This window comes from Trematomus bernacchii, unplaced genomic scaffold (assembly GCF_902827165.1).
Source record: "Trematomus bernacchii unplaced genomic scaffold, fTreBer1.1, whole genome shotgun sequence".
In the NCBI taxonomy this organism is placed as follows: domain Eukaryota; kingdom Metazoa; phylum Chordata; class Actinopteri; order Perciformes; family Nototheniidae; genus Trematomus; species Trematomus bernacchii.
The window spans coordinates 2922648-2934824 of NW_022987625.1; the positions used below are offsets into that span (position 1 = coordinate 2922648).

The 12177-nt window shown below is 42.0% G+C and overlaps 1 protein-coding gene across 1 annotated transcript; it reads right to left on the minus strand.

Moving 5' to 3' along the window:
- Positions 1–1502: 1502 nt before the first annotated feature.
- Positions 1503–11759, minus strand: cotl1 (coactosin-like F-actin binding protein 1). The gene is given in 6 exon segments (XM_034132876.1): positions 1503–1713; positions 3059–3216; positions 10347–10407; positions 10409–10430; positions 11324–11361; positions 11363–11759. Coding segments are annotated over 6 exon segments (429 nt in total). The 5' UTR covers positions 11402–11759; the 3' UTR covers positions 1503–1602.
- Positions 11760–12177: the final 418 nt, after the last annotated feature.

Here is a 12177-nt window from a genome sequence, read left to right on the forward strand (position 1 = left end):
GGCTAAATGTGACTCAAGACAAAGCGAGCCAGCAGCCATCACCAAGGATGTGAGCCAGTGGAGATCTCTTCCTCCTGGAGGTACAGTGTATCATGACTAAGAGCATGCTCTGGTGGCAAACACATGCCTGCCAGTTAAGAGTTTTCTTTCAAAATGACACCTCTATCCTTTCCAATTTTAACAACATGATCCATCACCACCACATGCCATTTCAAAGTGAAACCCTTCATCCTCATTACGTGAGATGATTCCTAGCGAACAGTGCTGAAGCCTCGTATTGCTCAGCTGCAGCCGGCTGAGGTGAGGATGAGTTTGAGATGTTACGCACGGCACAGTAAATCACCACCGGGGAGAGGGCGGGGGGAGGGGGAGAGGGGAGGCAGGTTGTGATCTTTAAGAGCGCTTATATACTGATTTTAACTCCAGTGAATGCAGACACCCAATAAAGTAACAGAACTGCAGTCAATTCTGCCTTTAGCATATCGTTTTAGATAAGATCCTAAAAGGAACAGTTGGACATTTTGGGGAAATTGCTAGCTTGTTGTTCCTTGAGGGCAGATGATCAGGTTGATACCTCTCTCATATCTGTCCGTTCAATGTGAAGCTTCAGCTGATTAGCTTGGATTAGCACACAGACTGAAAATAGGGGGAAAGAGTTAGCCTGGTTATGACATACATGAATATATCCACCACACCTCTAAAGTTAATTTATGAATACAGTGTATCTCATTTGTTCAAATGGTACAAAAAACCAGTTATAAAAGTGTAAATGTGCCATTTAGCAGTGGGTAGCATGCAGGACTATCTCTAAGTCAGGAACAGTGACTTCATGTTTTCATCTGTACACTGTAGTTTTAGTAAAGATTAAACAAAAAAGACATGAAATGAGATTGGTGCCTCTAGAGGTGGCGGTAGGCAGATGTAGTTCCTCTGGACAGAGCCAGGCTAGCTTTTCCCTTTCTGTATGCTAAGCTAATCAGCTGCTAACGATTTATCATAAAGACAAAAAGTCCTGTCAATCTTTTCATCTATATCTGGGGTTATTACAGTAACGTCCTTAAGTGAAACCACGTTAACGTTTCTTTATGTTGGCAAAATGTGAGGTTCTCAAGGAAGATATTTCAATGTGCTCCTTATCTGTCCTTAGATGTACTTTGTGTGTACAAGTAGGTGAGCAGTGCAGCTCACACTGTTCAAATAAAGTATATAAACGCCCTTATGCAGATGTTCAGAGGTGCACCAACAGCATCTGTACCAATACACTCTGTAACTACAGTAACCAGATGTTTCTCATCTGTTCTAAGGCTGCTGTTGAGAGGACACGGTGGAACTAGTGAGGAAAAATATAATGGAAGTTTTCTAGAGAGTTGCTATGAGTCAGCATTAGAGTGACTGGTTCCACTGACTGCTGCACCTCTGATCCTTTGTGCGTGCATTCCCTTTGTCAAGCCCCCCCCCCCCCCCCCCCCCATCCTGCCTTGCTCTCTCCCCAAGAGGTAGAAGCCTTGTCCCAACCCCCCCCGCCCCACTTTTTCCACCACACCCCACCCTGACCACAACGGACCCCCCCCACCCAACCCCTCCCGTGGACATGGCACTTCTCTACTCGGCCTGAGCGTCGTAGTTGGCCCCCCCAGCCTTCTTCAGCTCTGAGCGGATGTTGTCAGCATCCAGCTCCCGGGGGTCACTGAACATGAACTCCTTGGCAAAGTTCTGTAAAACCAAAGAAAAATCCAAAGTTACTTTCATTTGTTGCAGAATGTGAACAGACCGGGCGAATTAGAGCTGGGTACACTTTGAAATGTTACAAGGGGTTTTTGTACAGAAAGCAAAACCATACTTCAGTTATGACATCTTTTGTAGGCTACCCGACAACATCGACAAAAAGCAATGGGATTGTTCCATTGGATTCTGGAATATTAACGAAGATAAGACTGGTGGCTAAAAACATTTATGGTACTTACACATTTTGTTCAACAGGATAAACTCCACATTTGAACACTACTTTATGATTTGAAGCATAAATGCTAGGCCAGTGGGGTGATGACTGACGTATCAGAATCACAAACAGCTAAGTTAAAGATTGCAAGAAAAACAACCAAAAACATAAAACAGTTATAAAAAACGTTTTTAACATTAATTGATAAAGAAATATTTACTTGAAATATAGATTTGCCAAAAAAACAATTAGTATAATATGACAAAATACTTGGAATAATAAAATCAAATCTGGGCATTATTGTTACGAAGTGGAGAGCTGTGCAGATTATAAACAAGGTAGCAACTTATTCAGACACTTTGATGTTGAAAAAACGGTATGGTTGTTTCAGTTTGTGTTAACCACAGAGCTTATTTCAGGCATCTAACCAAAAACACATTCAGAAAACCATTGACTTTGCAACGAGGGAACCGGATGTTGTAAAACGCTAACTTTTTTTTCTTACCACCTTTATTCATTTTCTCCACTAAAGAAGCCGCGAAAGGCAAGTGAGAAAAAAAATACAAATCGGCCAATAAAATGACTGTCATGTCTTACTTTTGGCCCGAGATGAATCTTACTGTAAGTGGCGCTTATCCAAAATTAAGGGAAAACAGGATTGTTTTATTCTTATTTTGAATATGTGGCAGTCATGCACTTCAGCTTCTTGTTGCAAAAAACATCCTGGCAGAAAATATTCATGATAAAAATCCCCTGCCAATTTTGCTGATTTCTTTCACAGATGGAAAGAGTTACCCAGAACAAGGTTTTTGATTTTGTTTTGGAATAAAAGATTATCCCGGCACTATAACTTCTTCACCTGTTATTAAGTCATAACCACAGGAGAGCACTTTACATTTGACAGAAAATAGATCAACAGATTTGATTTCTCTACTTGCCTCTCAGGGCTTCCGTAACCCAGAGTTCAGACTGTTGTTTGTTTGTTAGAATCATATTGTGTGTGACTGTCTGCAGCACTCTGTAACCCAGCAGTCCTCCCAGAGGACCATTACAGCTCCACTCTCTACACCCACAATGCATTGCTACATTCTCCCCATGTGACCCCACCCAGTTCCTGACCTGCACGATTTCTTTGACCAGCGCCTTGTCGGTGCTGACCTTGGCCCGCTGCAGCCCGCTGATGTTCTCCCCGATCCAGGTGATGAGGGTGAACTTGGCCCGTTTGCTCATGGCGTCTCCCATCGTGATGCGGACGAAGGCGAACAGACGAGCGTCATCTGAGGGAGGAGAGGAGGAGACTATGTTAGACTGAATACACGGATTGTAGGTTTCAACAACTAATCATTTTATTTATTTTTTCACAGCGGCCTGCATGTTGTCTCTTGTTTATCTCTCTTTTAAACAAAAGCATGAAAAGCCCCAAAAATAGTCTTAAAGAATACCAAAACTTCATTTAAATCTTAACTATGCATGTGTAAAGAGAAGTGGATGGTTGGATGCCCCGTTCATTCCTATACAAAGTGTCTCAGAATGGCCTACCCTGGGTCTCCGGGGGATGTTCTGCATGGGGTCGGAACATACCCTGTTAATATACAGACGACTCTCCCCCAATGTAAGTCAATGGGGAAAAGTCTTTTTGGGCCCAATGGCATCACGCGGCTGAAACGGAAGTCGGAGTCCCAGTTTTAAGTCACTTTGAAAATGGGCTTGAATGCCTGGCTCACTTCCTGGGGGCTTGGTCATAACCATACATTCCGTACCATCAGACTCCTGCCAGTACACAGCCTTGCTCTGTTTTCTATCCGCTCATAGAAAAAGCTACACCTTGTTTGTCCAATATTTCTCAATCTTGTGTTGCATTAGGTGTTTCTAAACTAAACTGTGTGTGTATTTCATGTGTGAGTGTTTGTGAAGCCAGACAAAGCAAAAAGAGTTTCAGTGTGGCAGAGTAACACCAGGTTCTGCTTTTTGGAGTTCCAAAGCGTCCAACACCCCCATACTGTGTGTGTGTGTGTGTGTGTGGTGTGTGTGTGTGTGTGTGTGTGTGTGTGTGTGTGGAGGTATTCAGGTCAACAGACTGTGTGTGACACAAGCCTGAAAACCCTTCAGCTGCTTTGTTTCTTTGTTGTACCTCTTAAAGCTTCTAAATCCTAAATAGATCCTGTGTATGGCTGCATGATTCATAGAAATTGTATCCAAATCAATTCCAAAGTGCAATATTCAGATTCCGGAAGCACAAAATGAGTTCAGGCTAAAAGAATGTGTTGGTGCAGAGCTACCATAGCAATATTAATCAAATTACTTGTTTTCAGACCTCATCCTAAATCAGATGAGAGTGTGTGTGAGGAACATCAGTGTGTAGCCATTAGGTGGTGTGTGTGTGGGGGGGGGGGGTTAAGGTACACCTATGTGTTGTAGTTTTACATTAAGCTCCCCTCCTCTAAAGGTGATATCAAAATGACATTGATTCCTTTCAATTCAATTTGTTCATATTAAGAATGTTCTGTAATGGGTTATTCATTGATAAAATTCTCATTTTTTAGCCACACTAAGATGTTTTAATTTGATTCTTGGGAGGAAGGAGTCTTCATGTCAAGGTAATGGTCACTGCAACAGTGACAAACCATTATTATCTATAACACTTAGGGTTGCAAAGGGGCGGAACATTTCCGGTACATTTCCATGGGAAGTTAAGCTGGGGAATTTTGGAAATATTCCATATTGGAAACCTTCCATGGGAATAATGGGAATTAATGGGAACTAACTTGGAATTGAGGGTAATGTAATTGAATTATCTTATCCAAGCATAAATATAACATTTTGTTTTGTCATAATATCCATGCAAAAAGATACAATTAAAAAACATGACATTTCAACAGATTTATTTGTAAGTACAACAGAACAAGTTTTAATTATTTTATTGAACAATCATTTGTTTCATTGAAGAACAAAAACATGGATGCTGAGTTAAATATGACTCATCCCCCCAACACCACTCATTCAAAAATGAACAAAAATGCAGAAATCATGTGTGCATGTGATGGAGGAATGCACAGTGCCTGTAGGGGGTGTGGTCTCAATAGCCATGCAGTAAGCAGTGTGCTACAGTATGTGCATGTGATTGAGGAATGGCATGGATATTCAAGTGTACTTGAATGGCATCTGTTTGTTTAGTCAAGATTATGCTCAAATATACTTTCCCCAACTAAGTTCCCTATGAAGAGCCAACCTTCCATTTTGAAAATTCCCAGTTTATTCCTGATTATTCCCATAAATTCCCATGGAAAGTTTCCATCTTTGAAAATTCCCGTAATGTTGCAACCCTAATAACACTAGACCACAGCTCTGAGTGTTTCATATCAAGCCAATGCTGATAAAAGTGCACTTTCTGACATTATGTAGTATCGTAAAGCTGGCTTATCTATCGTTGTGAAGCCAACAATCTATAATACTGGCAAAGAAATTGCCAACAAAATATTTCTGTATGTTAGTCCTAACAACAGATTGACAATTCAAGTCATCTTCTTCTGCTACCTTAATGCTAATTTAGCACAAAGAAAGCAGTGGTGCACAACTGCTCTCTTCAAATGGTTAATGATGTCTTCTAAATCAAAGACCCTCTCTTGTGGTGCTGCCTTTGTCCTCACATGATCTAAAAGCGGTCCTATTAGCAGGCAGAAATCCCAGATATGTGTCTGTACACTGACTGCTGACGTAGCATGGTTGAAACCAGATAGTCTTAGTCAAAATGATACATTTCCTGTATGCCAGACTCTTGTTAATAAAAAACCTGCACGAGGGAGAACAGTACCTAAACCAAGATTCATGGCTATTGAATACAAATTCATCAGCAATTTAAAGTGCCATGGTAGGGGGATTCCAGAGGAAGTGTTGATTTTTGTGGTTAAACTAAAAAGCCCACACAGCTCACAAAGCTTTGCAAGAATCATTTTCTAAATGCACGCACAAGAGGTGTCAGACAGTCAGTTTCAAATGTAGGCTACTCATGAAGACACATTACTGTACATGAAATGAATAGAACGTTGATCTGTCACATGGGATTGTACCATTTCACATGTTTCCTCAGAGAGAATGGAAGCAGCCCTGGATCTGTTACCTCCCATAATGCATCTCTCTTTAGACCTTCCTGCCCATGTCAGGGAAGGTCTAAAGAGAGATGCATTATGACTAACTGCCAGTTTCAACCATGATTTCTAACTTTAGAAAGTGGAAAAAGTGTGTCACTGTCCTCTGTAGCTCTGTTTCTAGCTCTGCTTTGTTGATACTGTAAACCGCTCAAATACTGCGTTACACAGAAATAAAGTGGTTCAGGTCTGACGTACTGACGTACTGACGTATGACTGCCTCAGTTAACATCGCACTGGTTTCCTCCACCAACATCCAATGGCACCTGCCCAGCATCACTTCACGGCAACACCGTTACGCTGCTAATGTTTGGCTCTTTATGTCAAGATACAGACATAAACCATAAAACCATAAACGATCTCACATCCATTTTACTGCAATTTTAAAACAAAGAATACAAGTATTTCCCTATGTTATATTTAAATTCTTGCATGAGGTTTTGGAACAATTCCTCTGAACCATTGAAGTCAGGACCTCTCGCTCGCCCGTGAAAATGTCCCTTTTCTTTTTCTCTCTGCTTTCCTTCTGCCAAATGTGTTCTTGGTACGTGTACGTGTACGTGTATGTGTACTTGTACGTGTACGTGTACGTGTACAATTACAATCAGACATAAAAAGAGCAAATTGCACTCAGCTACAACGTTATGGCTTTGTTTGCTTTGTTATATCATTAGTGCATCTTCTTTTATGTTTCCGACCCTCAGACATGGCATATAGCAATCGCAATTAATGCACAATTTATGATGCAATCAGCGGCCGCAACCCATTCTCAGTGAATTCTTTCCGGCATTATAACAATCACTTCCATTTGATAATAATGATGGTCCTGGCATTTAGAATGATATGTTCAGAATGGCTCTGAAGGAAGTAACAGGCTGATTCTACTGAAGGCCATTGGGAGTTATTACAGTGAAACCTTTATTATCTGTATGTAACTGTTCAAGCAGCTGATTAACACTTCATTGGCAGAGACACAGCAGCACTGTTCTCAGATCAGAGCAGCCGCACATTAACAGAAGTAGCCACGAGAAACACTTAGCAGCCTTATCGCTGCACACACAGAGGACATAGCAAGTTTTAACACCTTTACACACATACACACACACACACACACACACACACACACACACACACACACACACACACGATTCAACAAGTAAATGCTGTAACACTCAAGGTGAACCACCCCCCTTTGCCTTATATGTCATTGTCGCTGTTCTAGGCCAGAAAGAACACATACCCTCAGCCACACTTGGACCCCCCCCGACACACACACACTTCCTCCTTTTCTGGTTTGTCTTCCCTTTAAAGCCATGCTGACACAGCAGTTAGTTTTAGTGCAAGGGAGGGGGGTGTCTGCAGAGAAATGTGCCCTGAAACTCAGCAATGATGAGACAGCAAAAAGACTTGTTGAGAGACGCGTTGCTCTGCATAAATTGACTTGATTTTGGCAGAGCAGAGGAGGCGGTGACACCGTATCTTCCTGTTCAGTCCCTCTGCGGAACAGCCTGGAAACCAGAGCTGTCTCCTGTGGACAGTGTCAGGTGGGTTTGGCCAGGAGTGCTGTTCCAACATGTTAACTGAGACACTTTGGTCCTGGTTTTATCTTCGCTAACAGCAGCGCTGAGGACGCTGATGCCAATCAGCTAACCGTTTCCTCCGGTATGGATCCCCAAAGGAAGACTCCTAATCATCTTGGCGACACCCAGTTATTATCTAGGGTAGACCTAAATGGGAAATAGCTAAATGCTCATCAGAATTGTCCACATCCCAATGAAAGTGGTTAAGTATCTTGTTGTATTTCACAAAACCAAGAACAAATTTGATTTAATGATACTCAAAAAGAAAAGCAGCACATCCTGTCATTAGATAGCCTGGAATATTTGTTTTTGCTAGAAAAAAACTGAAATGATTAGTTGGTTGACTCATTGTTTTAGCTCTAATGTAGAGCAACATTAAATCAAATGTTCCCCTTTCCCAAAAATTTCCTCTTTGGTTCTTGACTAAATATATGAACGCATTATTTCCCTTAAATCTGCTATAAATATGTATGGGCCTTCACAGAATGACTTCTCCTCATTTGGGTGTCACTCTGACTTTTCCTATTGTACACAAAAATCTACATTTACAACAGACAGATTATAATGAAAGTTATTGAGCCTACTCGTGCTTCCCAGTGGATAGACACTTTCTATTTTCAGCAAAGCTGCCCTCAGTAGAATAACCTTTACACCCAAAATATTATCTCCTAGTCAGATTTACAAGAAGATTGGATCCACCGGGGGGGGGGGGGGTTAAACCCTTCTGCTGTAACAAAAGCGCAAACAGCTGGGAGGATCACTGAGTCGGCACAAATTCAGTCCGAATATTTGTGTAAACTGGGTCTTAGGCTTTCTCAGAACCATCTGTTATATCCTACAGTTCTGTTGTACACAGCTGATTGGTGTTGTATGAAAACCTCCTTTAGAGCCTTAAATCCCCAAAGCCATCTGAAGCCAGTCAACAGAATGTGATGAATCTGAAGCCTCTGATTTCAGATCGGATGCCGCGCCCCATAGTGCCACCGTGTCAGAATCAGAATGACAACCTTATATATACTGGAGGAGGAGATTCATCTTCTGGGGATTATGATTGGATGCAAACAATTCTGCTCCAATCCATCCACTTGATAAAAGTTGCTGCTAGTGGTGCTAGAGGAACAGTCATCAAAATCATTCCCAATCATGGCAATCCAACCATTATGTGTTGGGGAATTCCACTTTGGAATGACTAACACTGCCATTGCCACCCCTCGAGCCACGCCACCAATATGGCAGAGTAAAGATTTAGGCACCAATTGGGTTTTTAAGTCTTTGTGGCAAATGAGATAAGTTGTAAATGTTTACTGGAAAGCCTCCTCCTGTATGCAGTATCGTCTTGCATTGATCCACAGACGTCATCTATTTCTACTTCCTGCAGCTGGATCGCTCTCAGATCAGTGTTCAAAGGGAGCCGTCTGCATCGGCCCCTCCTACTCTTTTCTGCAGAGTTACAACTTCATTGCTAAATAAGGAAAACAAGCCCACTGACAGGAAGAAGTGTGATGATGTGTGTGTCATCTCTGAACAGGAACCAATGGGCAAATGCACCAGCTGAACGGCTGTAAAGCCTGCTGGAAATGACTTACTTCAACACAGGAATGTGAGCTCTGAAATATCAGGAAGAAAAGAAGGAGTAAAGCCCTGAGGCGGCAGGCTTTAAACACCCGGCCACACCCAGCCTCTCTCCAACTCACACCCAGCCTCTCTCCAACTCACAGGGAGAGGGGGGCAGCTAGCAGTTATTCTTGGGAATCAGTTTCTGAAAGTACATAGTTGTTTCTTGTGTTGATACAAGATAGATAGATAGATAGATAGTAGATATAGAGAGAGAGGAGAAGAGAGAGAGAGAGAGAGAGAGAGAGAGAAGAGAGAGAGAGAGAGAGGGATGGATGGATGGCTGGCTGTCGCTAGATCCTCGCTAGCTCGATAGATCGATCGCGCGAGAGAGCGCGCGCGCGACCGCGCGCGCGCGCGGGCTGGCTGGCTGGCCTGGCTGCTGGCTGGCGGGATGGCTGCTGGCTCGATTCCTACATCGTGCTCGATCGATCGGTCGGTCGTAGGTCGCTCAAATCCAAATCGCCCCGCTCCTACCTCCCTCTTTTTATTTATTCAAAGGCAGTAACAGTACACATTAAACCTGAATAAATGATAAATAGTTGGAGGACTAGAAGTAGAAAGTGAGGCTCTAATGCTTCCCATAGTCACAAAATATTTCTGCGCTGCTGTACAAAACACTGACCTTAAATGTTTTACCTTGATAAAAGCATGCACAGGATATTGTAAAACAGATTATGCAATGCATACAGTAGCAAGTGCGTTGACAGTGTAGTAACACGGCTCAAGGCCAATGGTGACTGAGCACAGAGTCTTAAGAGATTAGTGTCCTGCTGCAAGTCAAGCTGAGTGAATATAGGCTGCAGAACCTACGGTGGACCTTCTACACACACATTAACTATGTAAAGTATTAACTATTGTTAATGTACCTGTAAATATAATGTATGATGTCCTTTATTGTTTTATGTTTCATGTGGAACCTATATGCTGCAGGTCTCCCTTGAAAAAGAGATCTATGATCCTCAATGGGACCAATCTGGTTAAATAAAGGTTTGAAATTAAATTAAATGAAATTACACACCAGCTAACCACTAATGTGTTGTTATTACAATGACATATATTCTTTACCTGTGCACAAGCCCCTGAAGTCCTCATAGTCCGCCCCTGTTCCTCCAGGTAGGATCATGGAAGCCCTCATATTTAACACAAGCCCTGGAAAGATGCAGAACACCATGCGTTATTAATCACTCCATGCATTCTCATGTCTTATTATCTGTTGATTCACGGCCATGGGCAATATGTGCGCATGAGGCCCATTTTGCAGAATGCACATGCACAGAAAACACAAGACCCCATGCAATGGTGGAGCTGTCGTGTCAGCCATGCCATGTGTGTTGTCACTACTATAACGTTATCCTCTGAATACAGGACAAAGGAAATTACTTTCTGCCCCGCTGGGCCTGATAACTGTGCATGTGTGACCGCTAAAGAGCCGGAATACAGATTATAGAATACATCAAACCAGGAGGCCGGAGGAAGGCTGCATTTTTTCACACCAGTATTGTTGGAGGAACCAACACTGGAATCGGGGTTTCGTGTATCCGTGTGCAACCATTCCCCAAGGCTTTGAGCTGCTGGCAAACCCCCTAATGTCTTATTCAGACTGAGCGGGGGCGAACTACGGTCAAACATCAAGCAATTAAAATGACTTTGGTTAAATGCACAAGCTAATGTGGGCATAAATACAGTTATTCACATGTTCTATATCTTTATGTATCTGTCTTCCATTCGGCTAGTATCTTGTTAGCCAAAGTGTGTATATTTAGATGTAATTTAAGGTTTTATAAAAGGTCCGCCTCTCATTTTCGCAGCCTTCGCCACGGAAAAGAGGGCGCAGTGGGCGGTAACAGGCTGAGGGAATTAACATTTAACTCAGATTTCATAGAAAACTGACATATTGAGTGGTTCATTTGTCTCTGACGTAAATATGTGGCTATTACGTAATTATTACAATAAAAATAAAGATTAATTTAGCAAATATGCATATAAAAAAACAGTAGGTTTATGTTGTATTAGAGTATGATAAAGTATGTCCGCACACTCACCAGTTGGTGTCCGTGTTATCGTCTCGGACCTGGTTGTTAAGCCTCTCTGCAAGCCTCTTTATCGATCTGGGTTGCCATTTTTCGTGTAGAAGTCAAACAGTCGCAGTGAATCAGTCCAAAGAGGGAGACTAGCCGCACAGTGATAAGAAGTCGCTAACTTGTACAGTACATGTGATACATGAGAGGACTAAAGCTGATAACGGTTACAAAGGCTCCGGTCCAAATCACGACCACTGCACTGAACAACGGAGCCGGCGGGGGGTGCGGAGGGGCAGCGGGGCTTCTAGCAGCGAGCTTTAGTTCCTGGAGAGTGCTACTTTATGGGCGTTGGTGATGCTCGTCGATCAGGTTGGCAGCAGACAAACAGAGGAGAGCCCCAGACGCTGGATTCACCTTCTCCTGCGAATGGTCAGAGGAACGAGGCCCGCTGTGAAGGCAGACACCACACACACACAGCTTCCGGTAGGGACTTTCAAAATAAAGCTGTGAGCGGAATGACAGCAGAGGAAAACACAGCTGTTTATACATATGCAAAAAGCAAAAATACCATAATAAAGCTTTATTTGTATAGCACATAATATAACAGTACAAGGGACACAGGGAGGTAAAAGGTGTGATAAGAATAATAAAATACAATAAAATTAATAATGATCCCTCTCGATTAAAAAAAGGAAGACATAAGACAAAATGTATAAATACAAAATAATATTGAAACCTATAAAATGAATAAATAAAAAAAAAAATCATAATAATAATAGTTTGAAGAATAACTAATAAGAAAACATTTATTATATTATAATTATTATTATTATTCAAATGTGTACAGTCTTAGCATACTTAATTTTCCTTTTTTG